The sequence below is a fragment of the Gavia stellata genome, chromosome 21, assembly GCF_030936135.1.
Source record: "Gavia stellata isolate bGavSte3 chromosome 21, bGavSte3.hap2, whole genome shotgun sequence".
Classification (NCBI taxonomy): Eukaryota; Metazoa; Chordata; class Aves; order Gaviiformes; family Gaviidae; genus Gavia; species Gavia stellata.
In genome coordinates, this window is record NC_082614.1 from 11,216,532 (window position 1) to 11,240,326 (window position 23,795).

Consider the following 23,795-nt stretch of genomic DNA (forward strand, 5'->3'; position numbering starts at 1 on the left):
GTTATAGCTGGACTTATGTCTGAAGAAGATTTGTGCTGAAGTACACAAGAATTGAAATTGCAATGTAAGAAGCATACTAATATAGTGTAAAAGAGGTGATATGGCTTGCTTTTGGAGTAGGAAGGGTTAAAGGGTGCTGCAGCAGTGTTTTAAATGCTGTTTCAGGTCAGGTGTTCGCAACTTTGATTCCTCACTAACCAGATGTTCTCTGCTGTTCTTATTAAAATGTATCGTTTAATTTTAAACAAATGTTTTAAATTAGCTTAATGGTAATGCTCTAGAGGAAATGAATTTCTAAAATAATTTTTTAAGCACTGGACAAAACAAATGCTGGTCTACATTTTTGGAAAGGATGAGAGATTTCAAGTGCCCGCAATATTTAATACCTAAAATTAGATGTCACAGGAATGACATGGAAGAGTTACTTAATGAAAATATGGTTTATTTAAAGGGGATTAAATTGCACATAAAAATTTTCCACCCCCTTTAGAAAATGTAATTGTTTTTAAAAAATCAAAAATCTTGGCTTTCTCTTAGCATTTGCTCTTATGTTGGTGACCATAAGTCTTTTCTTTATAGCAGATCCTTTACTCTAAAATTCTAAATGCAATTAAGACTTTGGAAGATCCAGACTTTCCTTTGGCTATATCTGGCAGAATTAAAGGTACCCGTGGCACCTAGGAATACTGGGACATGTGCAAGGAGATACCAAGCAATTGCAGCTCAGGCTGTAGAGACCTGTGCTTATATGGGGTTTAAGCTTCAAACATTAAAGCAACTGGGCTTGGACCAACCAGACAGAGGAGGGTGGAAGCAAAATAAATTCTGGAGTCATGAAATCACTTTGGACAACTTAATGAAAAAAAAAAAAGCTCAGATCCCACTGAGCCATTAAATGATTGATTTCCACATGGAAGCACCCATCTCCTCTGACAAGCCTTTGACAAAACTGTTTCTTTATTTTCATGGGGAACAGCTCTTGACCGAAAGATTAAAAAGACTGAGGGGAGAAAGGGACAGAACAGGTTATGAGCCTAATAGACAGGAGAAAATACGTGGAAAAAGAAGACTGAAGTACTCGTGCATGCGTTAAACATGAAGGTAGTATGTGCAGAAGTTTGGATTGCTTAACATTCAGGCTAAGTTGATGATAAACTATATAGGAACACAAATACTTTAAAATCTTCCAATATGTATACTTTAACATTTTCTTTTGATGGTTGTCTTTAAGTTCTGATGTGTCAAGTAGGTTAATTGCAAAACACCAAAACTAATTTCCCTGAGATCACCAAGTAACTACCTTTTGCTAATTTGGAGCTCTGAGGTTCTGTTAGACCTTGCAATCACAATGGTCAGCATCAGATTGCAGGTGGCATCCCAAAGGGCTCTGAATTAATCCGTTGACTGAGCCAGGGTACCAAAGCGATCATGGCTGAACATGTAGAAGTCCTGCAAACCTTGGCATCCCTGATGATAACTATTTTAACAGTCAACTTTTGCCGTGTGCAAAAGCTGAATTTAAAATGTTAATGCTCTGAATGCCACGTCACTAATTATTTTTGGAGCTAAGTCTGCCCAGATATGGCCTTTTCTAAAATACTGAAAGAATATGCTAATATCCTTACAGCCATAGCCATACTCCAGTTCCTTCTTCCACTGTTCTGTTTCATTCACGTCTTCTGAAGTCATTTCTAAAATGAGCTGTCATGAGTCCAAAGAGAAAAGTTTGACTTTTGTTTTCTTTAAATCCTGAGAGATATGTATCTAAATCCTTTCCCCAATTCTATCAAACTACATTATTTCCCCCCAGACACGTTGTATAGTCCACCTGTAAGGCGCTCTGGTTATTGCTATGATAAGCTAGTCCAGATCAGTACAATCTGTTTTCCAAAGGCTGCTGTTCAGAGCCAGCTGTTGATTGCGCTGTTGGCAAAGGACAAGAGTCTGACAAATTTTGTGTTCACTCTAGGAAGAGAAGACCCCCTTACTTCCTACCAAGACCCTTTGTAAGGGGTAAGACCAGTTGCCTGTCAATGCTCCCCCGGCAGGGCGGAAGCAGAGGAGGGGAGTGCAGCGTTGGCTCCACTTGCTGGGGAGAAGAACAGAGCCAAGACTGCAGAGGTGGGAGCTGGTAAATCCTTGCTGGTTTAAGCCAACAGTAACTTTTTGCCTGGGAGCAGACAAAAATGGGAAGACTTAACTGACGATCAGTGTTCTTAGGGCATACACTGGTTAAATCTGTAAGGGGAATGTAGAAACTAACTCTAAAAGTTGGAATATGTATGCTTTAGGGCTACTTAAATTGAAATCCTAATTCAGGAAGCTCTCATTCCACACACCACAGGCTCTAGCTGGGTTTTGCCACACACTACCAAATTGTCTCCACTTCTGAAGTAATCATGCCAAGAAACAATATAACATAGTAGTACCCCTTTTACAGGTCCACTGCTTTCATTCAGTTCCCGTGGATTCAATGGCAGAATTAATTGCAAAATTAAATGCACGTAATTGGATTAATTAACAGTACATTTCAAGGTCCTGAAATACAGAATTAGCCGTGGGGTAAATGCACAATGCAGGTTTTTCCTGCAAACAGAACAAGTGCTATTTTTGGAGCTGTATCTGTATCCCAATGAGGTGTGCCTTGCTTAAAAAGCTGCTAGGATAAGAAATGGGGCTTTGAAGGGGGAAGATAAATACTGTAATTAGGGCTGCAGGACAACAAAAGGATTATTCTTAAATATAAAAACCTTTGAGTGAAGTTGCTTGAAAGATAATTATGCCTAAAATTGCTTGCATGGGGTCTAGTATTTTCTTTACAAGGACTTACAAGACTCATTGAATATTTATGGGCCTGGAACATAAGGCTGGATGAAATCTAAAACATAAATTCAATTGCAATTTATTGTGATGAAATCCCTAGCAGTTGTTGCCCCAACCTTTTAGCCTTAATAGACAGGCTTCATGTTGCAGAACAGAAGCCCACGTGATAAATGATACCAAAGCTGAATGCCCTTGATTGATGAACGCTGCCTCGTTTGATGACTGTAAAACAGTCCTGAGGGCTGATCTCACCACTATTTTGGTTGTTTTCTTTTTTTTTTTGCTTAATGCATATATTGCAGAAGGGTTGTTTGTGCCCCGGTGTGGTTATCACATGCAAATGAACATGCTGTTTCCCAGATGCAGATTTCATATTTATAGATTAAATACAGCCTGAAAAATCATATGTTAATTACATTCTGAGGGTCTAGCAGAATTTCTCACTTGCACATGTTTTGTTTTGCTGAAAATAGTGCAAATTCCAGATCAATGTATTTAGTTGCTTGAAGCTTGGCAATAAACACATCACGCTTTAGAAAAATCTTTCTAATCATTACTATTACTAATCATTTACCATTAGCTCAATGCTTAGATTTCTCTCCCAGATTATGTATTTGTTTATTTGTTTTTAATAATCTGTATTTCTCAGAAGACAACTGGTACTATAGGAAGAGGGGTGGGGGAATGGCTAAGGATCAAAGCCAAACAAGCAGATTATCAGAGACACACTGGCAGAGGAGAGCTGTGAGAAGATGTTTTGAGGGAACAGGACTCCCTGCAGTCATCTCAGTTCGCTATAAACGGTCTTTTTTTTTTTTTCTATTGCCTATAAAGGTCCCATACCACATACGTCATGCTGAAAATCCATGTTGTAGGGGCTCCTCCTTTAGTATATATTTTGCTGTGGCCAAAAGAGACACTGCAATCCCACGAGAAGCCTCACTACTCATTGGTAAAGGAGATGTCCAGAGAAATACAGCTCGTCCTCAAGAACAGCAGGGAAAACCCAACAGGCTGATTCAGTTGCAGGTTTAGAAAATGTTCTGTGGTAGATGTTGGCTGGTGGCTTTTAAACTGAGAACTAGCGCAGATGTACTTACATCCCAGCATGTCAAAGGATGCACCAGAAATATTTAGGAAAAATGTGCTCAGAAGGGAGCACAGCAATTCTTGTATTTGAAATCAGGCCAGTTCTGCCCTCGGGGATTGCGTTATCAAAGGCAATGCTGAGCAGCAGCCCATTACAATAAAAGTGGGGGAAAGTTTTGGAGAAGTCAATATACGACATTCAAATTACTTTCTTGTTTACTGTCCCAACAGTTGCAAAACATCAAAAATAAAGAGGAAAGCTTAAAATACACAGCGAACTTCATTACTACAAAGAAAAGTCTGATACAACAACCATTCAAATCAACAGAAAACCTCTCACTAGTTCTCATGGAGGCAGGATCAAGCCTATACAAATCAGAGTTTCCCAATAACAAGTAGTTAAAAATATGACCCTCTTTTTTTTCTATAAATACAAGTGCTTTGATGACCAATTGTGGATTCAAATATATGTCCATAATCACTGGGCTGGCAGGAATGATTAGCACAGATAAGTCTCACTTTAAAATAGCCTGCTGCAGTATATTGCAATATATCCTGAAAGCCACAAATGAGAACGAACAGTACCAAAATAGCTAGTAAATTGAAAACACCTTTTTTCCCCCCCTTCACCCTTTTTTAAAGCTCTCATAAATCTTTTAGTAAATAAGTAAATCACAGAGGTACCAAAAGACTGGCAAACTAAGAGGTAGTTTATGTAACAAATCATCTCTGTCTGCAAGCATGTCTGGCTGCTGTGGGCAGCACTGTGCAGTTCTGGAATCTGAAGCCATCTACAGCTGTCGGGTGCTGTGCCAACCTTCCTGCTCTAGTCCCAGGACCCAAGAGAAAATGCAGGCATAGGACTGTTTGGTCATATCAGCTCATGTGAAAGCAATTCAAGTACTTAGAGGGCAGTACAACACATGACCTATACTCCTCACTTCCCCCAAGCATCAACACTACATTTGCTCTTTGGTCCCCTGATCATTATGCAGTCAAAAGACATGTTGATCTTTCAGTCTTAAGAAAGCTTTCATCTTAATAATTTTATACTCTGTATATATAACTAATATTGGCTTTATGAACATATAGGTGCATGTCACATGTACCTGAATACACTCAGATTTGTATAACTGGAAAGAAAACTGCTATTGCAGCTTGGTTAGGATGCAGCATGATCAGAACATTTGATGTAAGCGCTATGTGGTGGAGTGCTCCACTGTGTACAAGAAATCATCCTCCCTTGGAGACCGTACAACAACAAAAATTTTGTGTCGGCTCAAGGAGTATATTTCTCTTGTGTGATCTTACAAAATGATACTGGTCTGTGATGAATTGGTACACTAGAGACAGTGTGCTGAATTAGGTAAATTTGATAGTTTGAAGTAGCAGGCAACTCCTGTGATGTTGGTATGTTTGAATAGAATAATAATGCATGTCTTACTACCTCTTCTAAAAAGAAACCAAGAGAAACCCAAATCTAATTACATATCCATCATTAAAGTGCTCTACACAGACTGCTGGGTATCAGCGGTAGTATTTCTTGCAATTCACTGAAATCTTAGGACAAAATTCTGATAGGCTTTTCTTTCACTTTCCCATGAATGATGTTTCTTCACGTAGTCTTTGGCCCTTGCTACAATTTCTCTTTCCATAATGGGGTCATTCATCAAACTCTTGGACAGCACAACAAACTCCTAAAAAAGATAAAGAAAATAATAAATTAAAAGTTCCTTGAACTTCTAATGATACTGAAATAACTTGTACCCGTATCTTGATTTCGGTAAAGCACTTCAACTGTGAGCCAATATATGAAGCTGTTCACAGTCATTTTTCAAGGTCAGGTATAGTTTATTTATAAACAATGATCAATAAATAATTGCTTTCTATATTATTTTATGCAGCCCACCAAGACATTTTAAATCAAAGAAAATCCCAAGACTGTTAGGGCAAATACAGGCAACAAATTTAATGACACAACATTGTTTGCCTACCGAAGTGTTAGAAACCAGGCTGGTTATAAATTAAATAATTCACCTGGTTTCCTGCATGGAGGACAGCTGGCATCAGATTGATTGATCTCAGTTCAGCTAAACTTATATCTCATTGCTACTGTGACATCTTTAGTTAATTTTATGGTAAGACTAAAAAACTCACTACATAAATATAGTCACAGTATAAAGATACGAGCAGGCATGCAGCAACAAGCTCTTCCAGAGTACTTGCACCTGGGCAGTTACAGATACAGCAGTGTTAGCTCAACAAGCTCTGCAAAAAAGCCATATACGAATTTCCTTTAACTTCACTGGGCAAAATATCAGATCTTGCAGATTACAACTATTCTTTTGTCTGCTCCTCTACCACTCTAATATAGTTCTAGGGAAAAGAAATTGTGAACTTCAAACATGTGAAAGGAGATTTGATGTCTGAACTAATCTATTCTGAGCAGCTGGTCTAATTTTCTATAAAGGGACAACTTCCAATACTTCAGTTTGATTACACATGTACTCATATCTTTGCAAAATAGTGTCTTGGTTCAGCTCAGAAAAGCAGATAGCTATCGTGTCAATGGAAAATTAAGACAATACATTACTACACAATTGGTAGTGAAGATCAGCGCATAGGGACATGGGGGACAAAAAGGATGGCAGAAGGAGATAACGTTATTTACACAGTCTGTCAGCTATGAAAGGAAATATCTCAAATAAGACCAGAGTTCATATCAACACTAGGTTAACTAGCAAACTATACTTGAAAACCTAGGTATGCAGTGTATATGGATACATACACAGATATAAAATCTTTGGTTACCACAGAATCACTGTTGCTGTTGTAATGCAAGTGATGGCTATGCATAATACATAACTATAATGTGACCCCTGGGAAACACTGATATGTGAAATCACATTGAACATGTTATAATCACTGCTTTGACTCTCACTGACAAGACAAACTATCAATATATGCATCACTGCCATGAAATTTAAATAGTCTATCAGTTCTTTTGGAAAGGTTTGCAACGAGGTAATAGAATAAGATGATTTTCATACATGCATATTAACAGTAACCTCTTATTTTACATAAAATCAGTACTGCTTGTAATCTTTGCTCTGTCCACAGAGCACTGAAAGAGGGGCCTCTGGAATAGCCATGAGGGCCACATGCTTCGCATCCAGCCTGTTATCCATCCACAACTACCTTGCCTTCAGGTATGTGCTAATCTACCTGGTGTATTCAGTTCCTTACTTGGGACCCATGTGGTCTAAAGAGGGTGTTTTCTGACTGCTTGAGAGGCTGTCCCTAAAGATAGGTGAGTCTGGTCTAGAGAGTACCCTGAGGCTGCATCTATCAGACACTGCAGATACAGCCAATGACTCCAACTTTAGAGACATGTTCTTTTCCTTCCTCCGTATCTGCCAAGAATACAGAACAGGGAAGGTGGGAAAGTCTTACATGACTTACACTGCCTTCATCCAATTGCCTGTATAATCACAGTAATAAATACTGTTCCAACTGAACTACATTCCAACTTTAATTTTATGCTCCTGTGGAGGATTTTAGTTAAAGTAATGTTTAAAAATAATTTATGTAAATTACCTAAGAACAGAAGCTGCAATGTAACATTTCTTGACAGGTAGTCCTATTAGTGTTCTTTTAAAATGTGGCTATAGAGGACAAAAACTTGGAAACACATAAGTGATAGAAGAAATGAGATCCTTACTCACAGTTACAATAATTAATGCTGGGGATAATTTCAGGAAAATGCCAAACTGAGTCCAAAGCATAAAAGTTGAGAAACTGCAGGAGGGAGAAATAGCAAACGGAAAAATGCCAGGAGATGGAGAATAAGGACTTCTCAGCTTTACCCCTACTTCTTCTACTAATCAAATGTGACCGCCTACAAGTCACTTAGAGTCTGACTGGAAGCCAATGGGAAGATTCACTATGACTTATCTGGGTTTTGCCTCACACCCTTCGAGCAGCTGGCTTAGCTTGTTTTCAGTTTTGGATGCTCAGCTTTAGAAAGCAATAACTTCATTTTTCAGGTGTCTCCCTTAACTCCAACTGACTTGCATTTCAGTTGTAGTTTTGTGTTAAGTCTAAAGCATGGGCTCCCACTTGCAGAATGCAGACATTCAGAACTCAGAGCTCTTTCAGCAAACCTAGCATTTAATTTTTCTTTTCTAGAAGTTTATGATACACAAACTACTTATGGTGTGATAACATGTCTCTTTATCAGCTGTTATACTGTATTTGTGCAAGTGATATTTGCACAAATATTTGTGCACTCTCATATTTTGTTGTAGATGTGAAATAACCTTCACTTTTGGTGAGAGGGGCAAAATTCACAAATTACTTTTCAATTATCAAACATAAGGGTATGCACTTCAGCAGCCAAAATGAAGGTGATATGAACGCTAACTTACTACTTGGGGAACATCCATATTTCTCATAAGCCTTTTATCCACATACAGAAATGGATATAATTACTATACATGTCACAGAAAAACACAGTGTAAAAGTTGAACCTCAGTAGTTAGTCACAACCCAGAAAACACAGGGGAGAAGATCATCTTATGTACATCCAGAACTGATATTACACGTGCCCTTTTTATGGGTAGTACTCATTTCAAACACAGGCATTTTTCAACAGCAACATCTATAATACATTTTTTCTGGTAAATTGACCAATCATCTTTAAAGAAAATGTCAGCTTCTCTATATAGTACCTAAAAGAAATTCTGTATAATATTTTTCAGAGACCCAGAAATCCAGGTATCTGGGAGATAAAGCTAGAAAATGAGTGCACTGAGTAAAAAGAATGAATATTCCTTCAATTACGAGAATTACACCGGTGCCACAGCTCACGCATAATGAAAATAAGATGCATGGTTAATACATTATTTATATAATGAAAGCAAGTCTGCAATTAAACCATTTCATATCAGCTTCAGCAGATAAAAGAACATGATTCTTAAACAACAGAGAATCACCCCAGGGAAGGCAAACGCCAGACGTAAATTTAGAATAGCGACAGATCTACCTAGTGGCAGGCAAAGCTCAGAAGTTAGCTGGCACATCTGTGTACTTCATAGGGCAACGGGCCAGTATTTCTAGGGGAGTACAAACAGTGGTTGCTGGCACTGCCAAAAATTGCAAATTAGTCTTTCAGTGTGAAGGTTCAAAGGTCTAAAAACTTCGGCTATATTCTGGCTTGAAGCCCTGGTACAAATGGCATTGACCTACGTTTGGCAGAGGAGACCAATGTACCTTCAGTGTATTGCTGCCTGTACTCAGCTGAGCTGCATTTCCCTCCTACCACTTCAAAATTCGTCTCTGCTAACAGTAGTCTTTCCAGGTCCCGCTCTCTCTCAAACTCTGTTTATGCTTAGCCCCTCCCTTACTGGCTTTGAAGTTTATTTACCTCCTTCTGATTATTTAGCTCCTTCTGGGAGCTTTTACAGATGCTGAACATATAATTTTGGAACTTAGGATGCTAGGTAACTCTTTGTGTCTCCCCTTTTAACATGGTTTTGCATTATTTATTGCCCAAAAGCCGCTGGCTATTCTTACCTCTTACTTATTTTATTATTTCTGGTCCCATTAACTTAGTGTCAAATATTCCATAAACTTGCAAATTCAAGCAGCGGCAGGATCAAACCACAATTTAGAAGTAATGTGCACAGATGATGTAGTATCAAGGACAAAACGTTTCTTAGCTTTCACTTTTACATTAACTGTTTCCATCTGAGTATTGTCTTCAGTGATTGGCAAGGCTTTTGTTATTTCCAGGCATGAAGCCTCAGCCTATGTGCAAATGGTTAACAGTGACTACAATTATGCACAAAATTTTCTACTTTCCTGTAAGCCATAAAAGCTCACTTTCAGCAAGAATAAAAGAAGAAAAGCAACAGCACTCACAATTTAAAACAATTTTCATTGTGTAATGGTCAATTTATATCCCTCTAATATCGCTTTCAAAAGATAAGACAGTCCACAGACCAGACACAATTGCTCCTATCTAAACTAACCGTACTGTAAAGCTTTCCTTCCCCAGATCAGTAACAACTTGAAAATAAGCAATGCTTTCTACTCTTGATCTATGATACAGTCTGTATCATCACAACCAGATAGGATCCACTAAACTTAGCAATGAAAATTTCTTTGACATTTGCTTAAAAATCTTTGGTGGCCCAGATTCTTCAAGACAGAGACAGACTTTCCCAAGCACCTGAATACAGTACTAATCTTTCTGTATGATTAAAAGCATTTTCCCTAACTAAACTGATCCAACTGAGGTTACAGCAGAAAACAGTTTACCAGATGCTTAAGATGTCAAAGTAATCAGAGTAACAAAAACCCAGAAAACTTACCAGAACACATGTTTTCCCATCCCTATTGTCAGACTGAATCTTCTAAGGCAGTATTCAAAGTGCCATGGGCAGACTGTTCCTTCTTCCATCAATAAAAATATGAGGAATACCTTGAAACTGTAAGTGTTCTAACTTAATCTCATTTCTTTGATCTAATATAACTCTCAACCTCTGACAGACTGTGTACAGTGTTTTAAAAACTGTATTTGATATGGTTTGGGGAGATAAGGAACAAGAGTAAATGGTTACTTTATCTTTGAAACCATGAGTGATGATGATTGGCATTCTAAGCCCATCTCTGCAAGAAAAAAGTTTTTCAACAACCCTGCAGTGGGATTAGAGTATTATCCTGCAAACAAATATTTTCTTGACCCATTTGCAAACTTTGGTAGTTTGACATCAATGAAAGTATAAAAGGGCTTTTATTAAATGAGATACAATTGTTGTTTTACAGAGAAAGCAGGGATATTACTTTCCTTTTTAAGATAAGGTAACTGCACAAACATTACTGATTCCAGTACAAATATTACCTAGGAGTATGATAGCTAATATGGTAATGCAAGTTACCATCTTCACTTGAAATTGAGATTCTGTGTACTACTGAGATAGAGTAAGAGCAAAAAGGGGGTCAACAAGCAGCAGCAGCAGAGTAGGGGGGGTTCTGATCTTTGGCACAGCACATTGCAGAGGAGGGAGCTCAGACAGAAGGAGTTTATATAAACTAAGAATATAGTGTTCTAGACAATTTACAGCCTGTGACTCTAGTTCTGATTTAAAAGAAAGTCTTTAGATATTTGTACAGAGTCACTGATGCCACTGGGACTACTTCTGTGCTTAAAATTTCACTTTCCTCTAAGTGAGGAAATATATAGCATATTTTTAATTGATCTTGAATTCCAAATGAACACTTGGAATGTAGGATGCTTAGAGAACACAGAAGAGGCTTCTTACAAAGATGTATGATGAAGCTAATTGGGTCTGGTATGAATAATGTATTTGAATTCCAAGCCAAATGTAACCGGCATGTTGAGGGGAAACAACAGAATGTATCAGAATTAATATCAGGAGAGCCATCAGTCTGTATGTTCAACATGATCATATACCCTTGAAGTTTTGAAGAAGCATATGGAAGTCAATGGGCTTTTTGCAGAGAATACATGTACAAATAATTTTACAAAGAGCTTTACAACTCAGTTGCCACTAGCCTGGAAGTACCTCATTTCCAAGGGATATTGCAAGAAGGGGGAATACTTCCACAACAAAATAAATTCCAGAAGTTAAAAAAAGAAGGTTTTTTGTAGAAACCATTGGAAATATTGAATATTCCAGAAAAAAAAAAGAAAACCAAAAAACAAACCATGAGCTGCAAGAATTTTTCTATTAAAAAACCCCTCCAAAACTAACCAAGAGAACTCACCTTCCTGACTCACAACTTAATAGGATGCATTAGTCACACACTCCACAAAGTTAATAAATATGATACATTTTCTACTTTGCAGAATACTCTAATGGACTATTCTAGTAGGGTTTTATTTAATCTTGACTTGGATAAAAACGCTAAGAGAATCTGTGTCTGAAAGTCATCTTCCACAACATATATGAATACGCAACAGCAAAGCCATAATGCAGGAAAATATACTGAAACAAACATTTCCAGCATTTAAATATAGCTAGTGTTCCCTCTCTCCCCATTCTTACTTATCTTCTCAGAAACTACATTCTAACACTTTGCTTAATTTGAGTCATTAATTATTTTCTGACCGATCAATATCTTGGACCTAATAAAGCTTTATATTAACACCTACTGCTAGAAATTATAGATAGTCTATTATCTAAAACTTCAGGCTCAACTTCAGCTAACTCTTTCGGTTAGCTACTGCTTGTCTGATATGAGTTCATATTTCAGTTATTACTTGAAGGGAAATATGACATACACATAGCAACTCTTCCAGGGTTTGCTTATGGAACCTTCAAAACCAAAGCGCAACAAGTTGATGAGAACCGAGCCCCATTCAGATGGCAGGCTCTAAAGCAGCACAGGCTAGACAAACATTCAGCAAGGATGACACCTAGTAAAAGTTTAGTGAACTGCAAAGTGAATGCGAGACAACAGCCGAGCATCAAGAAAGGCAGTCTAATACCCAGGTTTTCAGGAGAATCAGAGAAAAACTGCTGAAAGTAAAAGCCAAGTTTCCAGATAGACACAAGCATGTAATGGAAAATAAACCTAACCTTTGGAAGGGAAAGGTCTAAGGATCTGTTGTTTTCTTACCTGGGGATCTGAAAATAGCAGTCCTGTTTCCTTATGGTTTATTATCGCTGCATTCCCAGGAATGTTCCTTGCCAGCACTGGGATATCTAAATCCATTGCCTAGAGGAATATAGAGAAAGGAAACAGCAGTTTATCAGGATTCAGGGATTTTGAGATGTTAATGATGACAATTTTAAAATGAAAAGCAGAAACAAGAAACCAAACTTCTTTCCCATCTCTCCAATCTTTTAGTTGAAAAACACCATGTCTAAGGTGATCTCCTATATGGAACTTCTCTGAAATATTTTGTTTATATTTTTGTTAGTGTTGTAACTTTGAACATATTATCAGAAGCGATCAATCCAGAAAGTCTATGGATAGCTGTTTCATCCTTTTTCTTTTCCACCTCAAAGTATGCAGTTTGTTTCCCATTGGAAGCTCCTCACATATGGCAGGCTTTAAGAGGATAAAATTAAGGTTCAAGTCAAAGGTTGTCACTGTAACTCCTACTGTTATTGTACATAGATGAGAAGATTAGTTCATAGCACAAAAAGCCAGTTCTCCCCAACAAAGTATCTGTTCTCTTGTCCATTAAAACACACTTTTGACAGATTTTCTACAACATGTGCAGAACTGGAGAGATGTAGGCAGTTCAACGACAGTGAAGGTGACCATGGAAATCACTTGGCTCCTTCTCCTCAGTCCTGATTCCTACTGGTCACGGAGGTCTCTGGAAGGAGTTTTTCCTTTTGACAGCATCTGTTGCGATAGCGTGTCTTGTACTTTGAGTATTCCGGGAATGCAGCAGAGTATGCAGTGATGCAGCTTCTGACTGAACTACACCAAGGAGGGTAGAGGAAAGGTTATGCTTTCAGAACACATTATGCTTTCAAAACTTATTATCTACAAAGCTATTGGTATGGGACTCCTCAGAGACCAAGGAATACATGTGAAGAAGTACGATTTGATTCCACATAAATTATGGGCTGGTTGCTTGATGTATTTATTCATTTATTTCTATGTATGTGTATGTGTGCATGCATGCATATACATATAAAAAGGAAAGGAAGTGTGGAGTCTCAACATGGTAGCATTGCAGGTTGCTTGCAGAATCGGGAGCAGAGACACAGCACAGCATCCGTTCAAAGCTAGTAAACCACTTCCAAGAGACCAAATGCCCAGCAACTTTAAAAAATATGGCTTAGATTTTGAAATAACTAGTGTGCAAACCCTGGCCACTCAACTCTGTTACTCATGCATATCCTGACCTGAAGCTTTAATTACTCTTGAAGAATTTGGAAGTCTTGAGATGCACTGACTGTGAAACCAGAAAAACTCATTGTATAATTATCACAGTCTCAAACAAGAAAGAAATTCACTTCCCCAAATCTTCAATCTGTTTCATACTGATTCCCTGTCACTTCAGAGTGAATGCATTTTTAATTACTGTCATTACAGTCCGGGATGGGGAGCAATTTTCCTTCAGTCTACATAGCAAGAAAACAAAACTCCAAGGAGAAAACCATGCTTTTTTTATAGTTCGGACAAAACTGAAGACAAAAATACCCTGGCTGATAACATACAGAACCAATTAAGTTTTGAACAGTGAGGGACTGCTGTGACTTACCAAACTGTCTTAATAGCTTGAAATATCCAAGAGAAACACTGTTTAAATCACCACTGCAGATGAATTTACTCTGGACATAGAAATTCTATAGCCCTTCTGGCACAAACATCTGCTTTGCAGCAGTTAACTCTAAAAATAATAATAACCCTTAATGAAATAACCTGTTCTACATTGTGTATCAGAAACTATTGGGTCATCTGGAGGTAATTCAGACAAATAGATTAATGAAGTGAATACAAACCATGACAAATAAATGGGAAATATAAAAACTACAGACCAGATTCGTGAATTTATCTAAGTGTCTAAATTTGTTGAGATACAGCTTTTTTAAAAATGAAAAAAAAGTCATTTTGGTGAGAGGAAATAGAGTTTTTGGTCATCCACAAATTATTTTGTCATTTGCTCTGACTTCACTGTAATCAAAACAAATCTGTCTTCCAGAGGTAGATTTACATACGATAACGGTATCTACTTATCAGTACAGCAAAGTTCATAGAACTTCGAAGTTGACCCAGGAAATGAGAGATACTGGTGCCCCACTCTGCCTGACAGGTTTTGAGTCTGCAGGTCGAGGAAGTTACTTTTGGCTCTAATTACCCAACTATAGACCTAACACAGGGTTCCCACAGAAGCACCAATATCTCAAAGAGAAGCAGAATTTCTGATTCAGCTCTTTTTCAGCCCTTCCTATCGACAGGCTTAAATGCCCTTCTGTGCAGCCTGCTGGCTGTTGATCTCACCCAAACACGTTCAATGAGCAGGGAATGAAGATACTTTACTTGAACTTCTGAACTGAAAACCAAGAGTTGATAGTGGCAGTGAAGTGTGTCAGCGTTCACTGGCACTTGCCTAAGGCCCTTTCCTCACCTCAGTGTATTTCTCCTTTTAAAAACCAAAACTGTAAGAGTATTTCAGGTCTGGCTGCTTTCAAAACAAGCGATTGTCAGTTCAAGGGTAAAAGCACCATTAAAAAAAAAAAACAGAAAGAAAGAAAGAATGAAAGAAGAAAACACACAAAACACAGCACAACTACCCCAGGACTGGCTGTTGGAAGTGCCATTATCACCACAAAGAGTCACCTGCAAGACAGAGGGGAGTTTGGATTTGAGCATGTCAGATGCTGTGAATAGTGGACACTGTGCCGTTGGGCTGTACATTGATAGTAATCGTCCAACATGTATAAGAGTGCCCTGTGGCAGTTCTGTGTTGGACTGTACCTAATGGTATGGGTGCATTGGCTGGCATAGTATTGCTGTACCACAGTTTCGATTGGACTGTAGCGCACAGTCTTAAAAAAAAATTGTGACAAGATATGTTCATTCACTTCTATTTCTGAATGCCACATAGCTGATGATTCATTCAAGTTGATCACTAAGTTTATATTTCATTTTCTGTAATTTCTAAACTCTAAAGGGAAAGACATTTGTTCTGTCTCATAGAGTTGGGAGGGCAGTAACTGCTACATAAGAAAACTTTCAGGTCCCAAAACACATAGGTACCAATGAATTATAGCTACTGAAAGACGGAACAGATGGCCAAATACGTAAGATGAGGGGCTGGCTTTATACCAGCTAGCCTTAAACAAATGGATTGGGATGTAAATAATTACTGCATGAAGTGGCTTAGAATTTAATTTAGATAGTCTATTTTTAAGCAGTAAAAAGAATCATTTGCGTTGTTGAAAATATGTATAATTTACTGACCTAGGTTCCACAAATAATAGCATAAAATAACATTTTAGTCCATTGGCCATCTGTTTTGTTACATTATTCTGACTGCAAATGTGTTTTAATGCTATTTCAGAAGGATTCAGTGTGTAAATTTCAGCTTTGGAAGTATGTTACACAATAAGCATTTCTAACCAGCAGTATAAAGCTTATAGAGTAAAACACAGGTTTTATTTACTATTCTGTCTTCTGGATTGTCCCTCATTTTCTTCCTCCCAGCCTGTGCATCTTTTTGTTGGCCCCTCTTCAATTTTACTGCTCTACAACATCCCTTCATTTTTATTTTTTTATTTTTATAGTTTGCTATGGCTTATATTCCAAACTACTAGGCCTGTACTTCACATGTTGTCTAAGACTGGATTTTGCCTTACAGCAGAACAGAGTCTGGCCATCTTCCTTTTCTATGATGATTTTTTTTAAATTGGCTTTTTTTTTTTCAAAAAAGCATAACAATCTACTGATTTTTACAACAGTTAGAATACTCTTGAGAGCACAGGAAAAGTAACTTGATGAAATGGTGCTGGAGTCAAAACCTTTTTCTTACCAACTCTATAGAAAACCTATGAAATTTTCCAGTAGTAGTGCCTTTTTCACCATCACGTGCCCAGGAACACGCAGAACTCCTGAACTTTCTGAGGAAGAGATGTATTTTAAACACTTGCTATAATGCTTGTTTTCTCTTCTTTAGATGCCAAACAGAAAATAGATCAATTATGGCAAAATCTCTGAGATATCAATACTAGATAACAAAGTAATTCATTATGGCTTCTAGTTCTTTCATAGCTTAAGGCAGGTTGAAATAGATATGATTATACATTTATCTCATTTATCTATTATATAGTTATCTCATACTAAAATACTGTTTACAGATTCATTACCTTGTTAAATTTTGAACTTTCAAGAGAATGAAAGTTGCATTTGCAAATTCAAGCAAGATGTTATCTCCAGCCTAGGACCAAAAGATTTTTACACATAGTTTTCTGCCTTATTAATTTAACAAGATCTTAACAGATGGCCCTTCCTACTGCTGGCCATCTCAAGCAGGGATTTGACTTTATTAGATTGACACTTCGTCTGAGAGAGATTTTTACAGTAGGATATTTTATAAGCATGTCATCAAATCCCACTGTACAACTGTCTAGTAAACAGATACACAATACCAAACCCCTTATAACTTTAGAAGAAGAATTCAAACAGGTCTGAGGTACTAAAAAGGGCAAGCTTCAGGTAGTTTCTCAAGAGATGACTGAAGACCTAATTCTGATTGTAGAAAATCCTGACTCAGCTGGGACCGGAGCTGTTGTCTCACAACACCTGTGCCACGTCTATTGGACTTTCCTTCCTATAATGCAAGATTTCACTTTGCACCTGTAATTGGTAACTCATTTGCCTGTAACCAATATGCACCTGAACTAGCATGCTCAGGCTTCTGAAAGCATGCCAGCTCTTTTTATCCCTGTTACATGACTTCCATGATAAACTCCAAGCAAAAATCAGTAATTCCTGAAGCAGGCTCAACATTACCTCTGAATTAAACTGGCATTATCTTTTTGCTTTGAGTTACCACATATTTGTTAAGACACTAAACTTAGAAGATTGCTCGCTCTCCTGATAAAAGCTAAGGAAAATGCCTTTTAACTGCTAAGATCTGATGGGAAAATTTGGGGGAGAACTATACCAATTGTCCCATCAGTCCTGAGTTTGCATAACAATTTGTATCAGGCCAAGCACACTTGCACTTCTGTTGCAGATGCTGTGTCTCTTAGCAGTCTTTCTGGTTTGCTTTTTTCCCCCCTTTTTCTTCCCTTTCTCTAACTCAGTGACACTCTCAGGAAATAAATCAGATTGGGTTTTGGTCAACTGTTATGTGAGTAGTCCTGAAGGGAACATGTAACTGGTGAGGAGGAGGTGACAGTTACTTAACTTTTACTTCTCCAAGTCACTGACTTAGTTGTGGCTGTGTACTGTGCTGGTACACTCCATTTCATCTCAACTACCGAACATACAAAATTTGTCTAGCCTGCCACACTGGTAAGTTTGGAAATGTCACAGTCTGTAGTAATTGTTGTTTATAGAGTATTGTTGCTGTGAAACAGCATCTGCTTCCACTTCTGAGCGTTGGCATTTCAGAAAGGCAATACACATTTGCTATCTTACCATCACCTAACTTTCATAATTCTTACAATGCTCACTTAGTTCTTACTTATGCAGGATTTTCAGATGTGTGGAAGAAAAGCATGCTGGAAATGCAGCATGTGATTACTCATTAGAAACAGAAATAGGAGATTCATTAACACAAATCATGTAATAGTTTCTGTGATCTTCTGAGACCATCATGAACTAACATTCAGCAGCCACCAAAAAAAATGGAATAGTAAAAGGCATCTGCCCAAAGAGCTTCCACTTTAAGTACATTTATATTTTTCCTAGAAAGCATTTGATATTAAGCAGCGCCCTACTTTGACAGGTATGAAATAAACCTGGTTATTAATTTTCAATACTGACGGCGAAAAAATTAACTGAGCGTGTCATTCATTCATTAATCATTTCAGAATTAAATAACCAAATACAGCTCTTAGATTGCTTTTTGAAAGGATGTATAAATAAATGAAAGTCTATTCTAGCAACATTATAAGGAAGTGGATGTTGAATCAAGAATAGTGACAACCCCAGTAAATCAGAATGATTCTTGTATCTCAAGTCTGTATTGTTAATTTAACAGGATTGATAAAATTACATTCTGTCCTTTAAAAAATAAATAGACAAAGCATAAAAAACTGTCAGTTCAAGGGAAGAAAACCTTAATTACTAACACTTGCAAAAAGAAATATTTTAGTTTTGTCTTCACTAGCTTTGAAACATGGACATAAAATGTTGACACACATTTCCAGTGATAAAAGGTGATTTCAGATTCACTGTAACCTCACTGAAAAACCTTACTGCTAAGACGCAATTACCTCCAGAATTGCAGCAGACATCCCCTCTGAAATGGAGCTGTTCACCACAGCAAAGCACCTTTTCATAGCAGCATGAAGGTCATCTTGTGGCATCTCCTTTAATAAATGTACTCCAGGTGCCCTAGAAATAAAATGCACACAAATAGGACACCTCCTAAGAACACGCTCTAACAATTCTTCCTAAAACTTAGGACAATGATGGAAGGTGGTCAGAGCAATTCAGGCATGGTTCTGATGCTAACAATCGCTTGGCGATGGGCAAGCCACTTCACCATGTTTTTGTTAGCTTTCTATCTATAAATGCAGTTATAAACTCATTGCTATCTGCCACTTCATTGTCTGTTGTTCCAAAGTTATATAGTTGATCACTTAACACCATGCTTTGTTAACCAGATTCAGTGTCATAAATGAAGGAGCTGAGTTCAGTGGATAGGGGTGCAATTTTGCTCTAAAGAACTTGTGTAATATAGGGAGGATGCATGCAGAGATTTATGAAAAACACACAGTTTAAATACTTGGGGAAATGGAGCGTGATCATCAGAATGGTCAACTGCAGGAGATGCTGACTTTTCAGATGCTGAATTTGGGGATGGAATGTCGTTCCGAAAGATCTCTTCCGCTTCCTCTTTTATTATAAGCACTCTTCTGTTCTGAAGGGTTACATTTCTACTGTCCTCGTCTTCCTCAGATTAATGAAAGTCAATCAAGTCAAGGGTGAAGGGTGGAAAAATACAGTAATTAGGTGTTCAGTCTCAGATGAAGTGAATGAGATCTTTAAGACTGGTGAACAGTTTTGAAAAGCCAGCATCTCCTCCCCTTGATGAGCCTGCTCTTGCCTCTCTAACCTCAACATGAGATCACTAAGCCAGATGGAAACACAAGTGCATTTGACATGAAGGTCAGCTCCCTGTCAGCTAGACTTTGTTAAACTTTGCTTTTTCGATTGTGCAGTAACATCCAGCTTCTGTAGAGATAAACAACTATACCAACTGGAGTATAAATGCATGATTACAGGATTCATGTTTCCCATGAATAACCTGATAGGAAACAAAAAACATTATCTCTTGCTCCAAAAATGGAACTGCAAAACATATTTTATGCAGATTCTATTATCAGATATTATCAATCAGAGGTAATATGGTTGTTCTATTCAAGTCAGACAACTCTAGGTTCTGCAGACACACAAAAAAATCTTGTTTCTCTAACATTTATATCCTTCAATCAGGAAGCATATAAACTAGGGACAGAAAAAAGCTATAGAGGGTCATCTTGTCCATCTACTCATTTACCCACCAACAGCAAGCATCCAAAATATTGCAGAAGCCAGGATGAAAGAAAGAATGAAAAGACCCAAAAGAATAATAAATATAAATCACACTAAATCAGATGTGATTTAACACAAAACATGAAGAGATCTACTGGTTATTCTAAAATTGTGTAGAATACCTAGTCTGAAAATGTTACATGCCAAATAATCAGTACACATTTGTTTGTCATAAAGACAGTTGTGCATGTACGTTCACTTGTATATACAAAAGAGCATTTACACACATGATTTAAAAAGCTAGTAAGCCAACTGCTTTCACTTGGAGCAGATAAAAGGCTTAACATTAACTTCTTACCTTTTAACTTTTTCCTTAACTTCATTTGTAAAAAGTGGATCAACCTAGAAAAGAATATACACACACAGGTATACGGCACTACTTTAGCACTATAGCATATGGTTGAAATACCCAGAAAAAGAATATTAAATTTTAGTGTATTTTTAACTAAAATATTTAAATGTATGAATGTGCTGAGCTTTCAAATCATACCACAGATCTGTAACTTAGTAGTTACATTTGACTCTTCAGACAAATGCTCTCGTGAGTGATTGACGCTTAGAATATCCAGCTAGGGGGGTGAGTGCACAGTATAGCAGAGCGTGAATTGACTACTCCACTCTAAACCTTTAAGTGACTACTCTAATGCAGTGTAGCTTTGGGCTACTGTCAGAAGGGGAGGTTCCACTTCTTCTCCCTGACATCCCTCTGGCTGCAGGTTCTAATTAGAGCTAGATCTATTTAACATGAATGACTGTTTTCAGATGACTCTGCTAAGGCTAACATGATTCAAATGACCCATTTGACAACTTACTGCCTAAGTGAGGAACAATGCACTGATGTGCCAAGCAATTCTCTGTCCCTTTATGTATGGAGTAACCAATGTGAGGAAGGAAAGGAACTTTGCAGGCTTTAGTTAACACAGGAAGCAATCCACATGTAAACTGAGACAGTCAGACAGATGTTAGGCACTGACAGAAACATTTGTTTGAAAAGTAATAAACATGAAATTCTAAAATATAGTCTAACATGAAGGCATGCTAGAGTTATTAAAAAGTTGTCTAAGCTGGGCAATTAACTCCAGCAGGTTTATTTACAAAACTTAACTATGTCTGCTGTTTTCATTTAACATGATTAAAAGAAATAAACAGAACTTGGAAATCCTTAACTAGACATGAAGAACAGAACTAGACTTTTTTTATTAAGGCTGACTGACTATATTAGATTAATTTATGATAGCTTGCACAGCATGCAGCAGTTGTAAGTACTGGGAACAACATGGCTTTTTTTTTAATGCATGTTAATATTTTTTTTAGGTTTTTTGTTTCACATTATGAGACAGAGAACACTCACAAAGCATATTAGAAAACTCTTTTGGAAAAAAGCCAGAATTTATTTTATAACTATGATTGTGTACTTTGAACACAACACGAATTATTTCATGAAAACAGGGCTTCATAAATTAAAAGTTTCAAGTGAATCACTTTTGCACTAAGGAGTGAGTTCCTACTAATGCAAGAAATAAAAGGCTTGCATAACTGCTTAAGAAAGTATTTTTGGGAACAGCATGGGGGAAAATCAAGTGCCCTTTCCCGAAGCACTACCTGATCCTGGCGACAGAGTATGATACATATCCATGCACTAAACCAGTATGTCATGTCACAGGTTCCTCAGATATTTCATACTGAACTTCACAATTGCTATTTCTATATACATATCTTTTCAGTTTTCTCCACAAAGTACTATTTTGATGCTGAGTTCCTCTCATGAGGAACTATACTCTGTTTCCGTTAAAGTCAATGGAGTACTTGCAACTCATTTAATGAGCAGTGGGATATGGTCTTTTGCTCTTCTTCCCTTAGAAGGATGAGAAAAACTACAACCTGTAACTCATAAAATTTGTAAGATATTAATTTCTATCCCATCTACTTCTGTGGAAGCCAAGAAATTGCCATCTGCCTCATAAACAGAACAATCCTTTAAGCTGTATTCTTCTACTGGTAGATATTCCAAGAAGCCTGGCCTGAATATGAGAATTCAGTTAAACTATTACTTTCAGGATGGGTGTAGCAATGACTTAGAGAAGTGATCCCCCTGAGCTACATTTAGGAACTTGAGGGGGCACAGTTATCTAACCACAGGCTCAATATAACAGAAATTAGATACAACATAAGCTGTTCAGTAAATTGGAAATGCACTTAAAAGATGTGAATGCTTCTAAAGCCAACTGACTATGGCAGGATGCCTAGCAATTTAGCATAGTCTCAGAAAAAGCTACTGAAAAGAAAAGTATGTTACTTCCACTCAAAATGCCTCCATGATCCAGTTCTTCCACGGGTAGAGTGTTGCCACATTTTTTTACCTATCAATGTAGCAGGCAAATACGATCATCAGTTACCTATCACCTTTTGTTAAAACATCATCCATCCAGAGGAAGAGCCTTCAGAGAGCTGCACGTTTCATCAATTTAGCAGAGATCACAGGAAGGCAGCTTGCGTTGCATGGATAGTTTCTATCAGAACAGATGAGATAAGACGACACAGGGAAAGGGGAGTGGGCACACAGTAAGAAATCACACCTCACAGGACCAGATATGCTACTCGGGAAGCTCTACTCTGCTGACAGGCAAAGAAACATCTGAGACATGTTTGACACTGCAGAAAGTCACAGATCAAATGCTGCACAAAGATGAAGGTGCCTGTTAAGCACAGGGCCTAGCATGATCAAAATCTAGGAAATCTTCTATAAACACACTATATTAAATCGCTGTCATATAAAAATTAACTCAGACAGAAGCAATGGTCCAGAAACACCTTCATTATAATGCTGGGACTACTGCGTCCCTCTAGACTTTGTAGGGAAAAATAGTTCTTAGTACATTTAAAGTTCTGTCAGAATATGACCCAGAGTAATAAAGAGTGAAAAGCTCTATCTGCAAGCATATTCAATATGGATAGGAAGAATTTGCTCAATTGCTCAGGTTTGTGAGGTTTTGGCAGCATCACTGTGAAAGGAATTAGCTTCATTCACAGCAGCAGTGACCTCACATTACAATTTTTATCTGATCAGTTGTTGAATAGGCTTCAGCAAGACTGAGCTTCCCCTACAACTGAAAACACAACTGTTGTCTGCAATGCAATTCAATTTGCTTGCAGCAAATGCACCAGAAATACAAGATCCTTGCAAACATACTAAACTTGGCCATTCTACATCATCTTTTCCATATACGAAATGCTTAAGGAAATTCAATGTCTTCTGGCTTAACCTGTAGCTCTACTACTGCAATTTGGGACAATTAACAACTTGTAAAATATATAGTTTTAATTCAGCTGAAACAATTTGGCAACCAGGATCTAAATTAACAAAACTTAAGGTCTAGAAAAAAATATAGAGCCTTTTCAAGAAATTTGGAACAGCTCATTTCAACATTACTAACAAAAGTTTCATTTGCAGGGAGTTTTTCTTGAAGAACAAGCAAATAAAGGTTTAAAAGAGTTGTCAGCTTAATGGTAGCAGTAGCTCTTACCTTTTAAAAAATATCTCAGGGAGTAGGACACTTATTCAGGATGTAGCTGGGAGAATTTCATATTTCTCAGCAGGCTAAAGAATGTGAAATTGTATCTTT

At 37.5% G+C, this 23,795-nt stretch overlaps 1 protein-coding gene across 2 annotated transcripts in view; it reads right to left on the minus strand.

Moving 5' to 3' along the window:
• Positions 1-5,439: 5,439 nt before the first annotated feature.
• The window catches only part of GLT1D1 (glycosyltransferase 1 domain containing 1), a 53,312-nt gene continuing 34,956 nt past the window's right edge, over positions 5,440-23,795 (minus strand). For both annotated transcript variants that reach the window (XM_059827463.1, XM_059827462.1), the window contains 4 exons: positions 20,471-20,514; positions 18,849-18,969; positions 12,559-12,657; positions 5,440-5,609 (listed from right to left, as the gene is read on the minus strand). In XM_059827463.1, the coding sequence (XP_059683446.1) occupies positions 5,463-5,609; positions 12,559-12,657; positions 18,849-18,969; positions 20,471-20,514 (411 nt within the window). In that variant the 3' untranslated portion in view covers positions 5,440-5,462. The remainder of the gene's footprint in view (positions 5,610-12,558; positions 12,658-18,848; positions 18,970-20,470; positions 20,515-23,795) is intronic.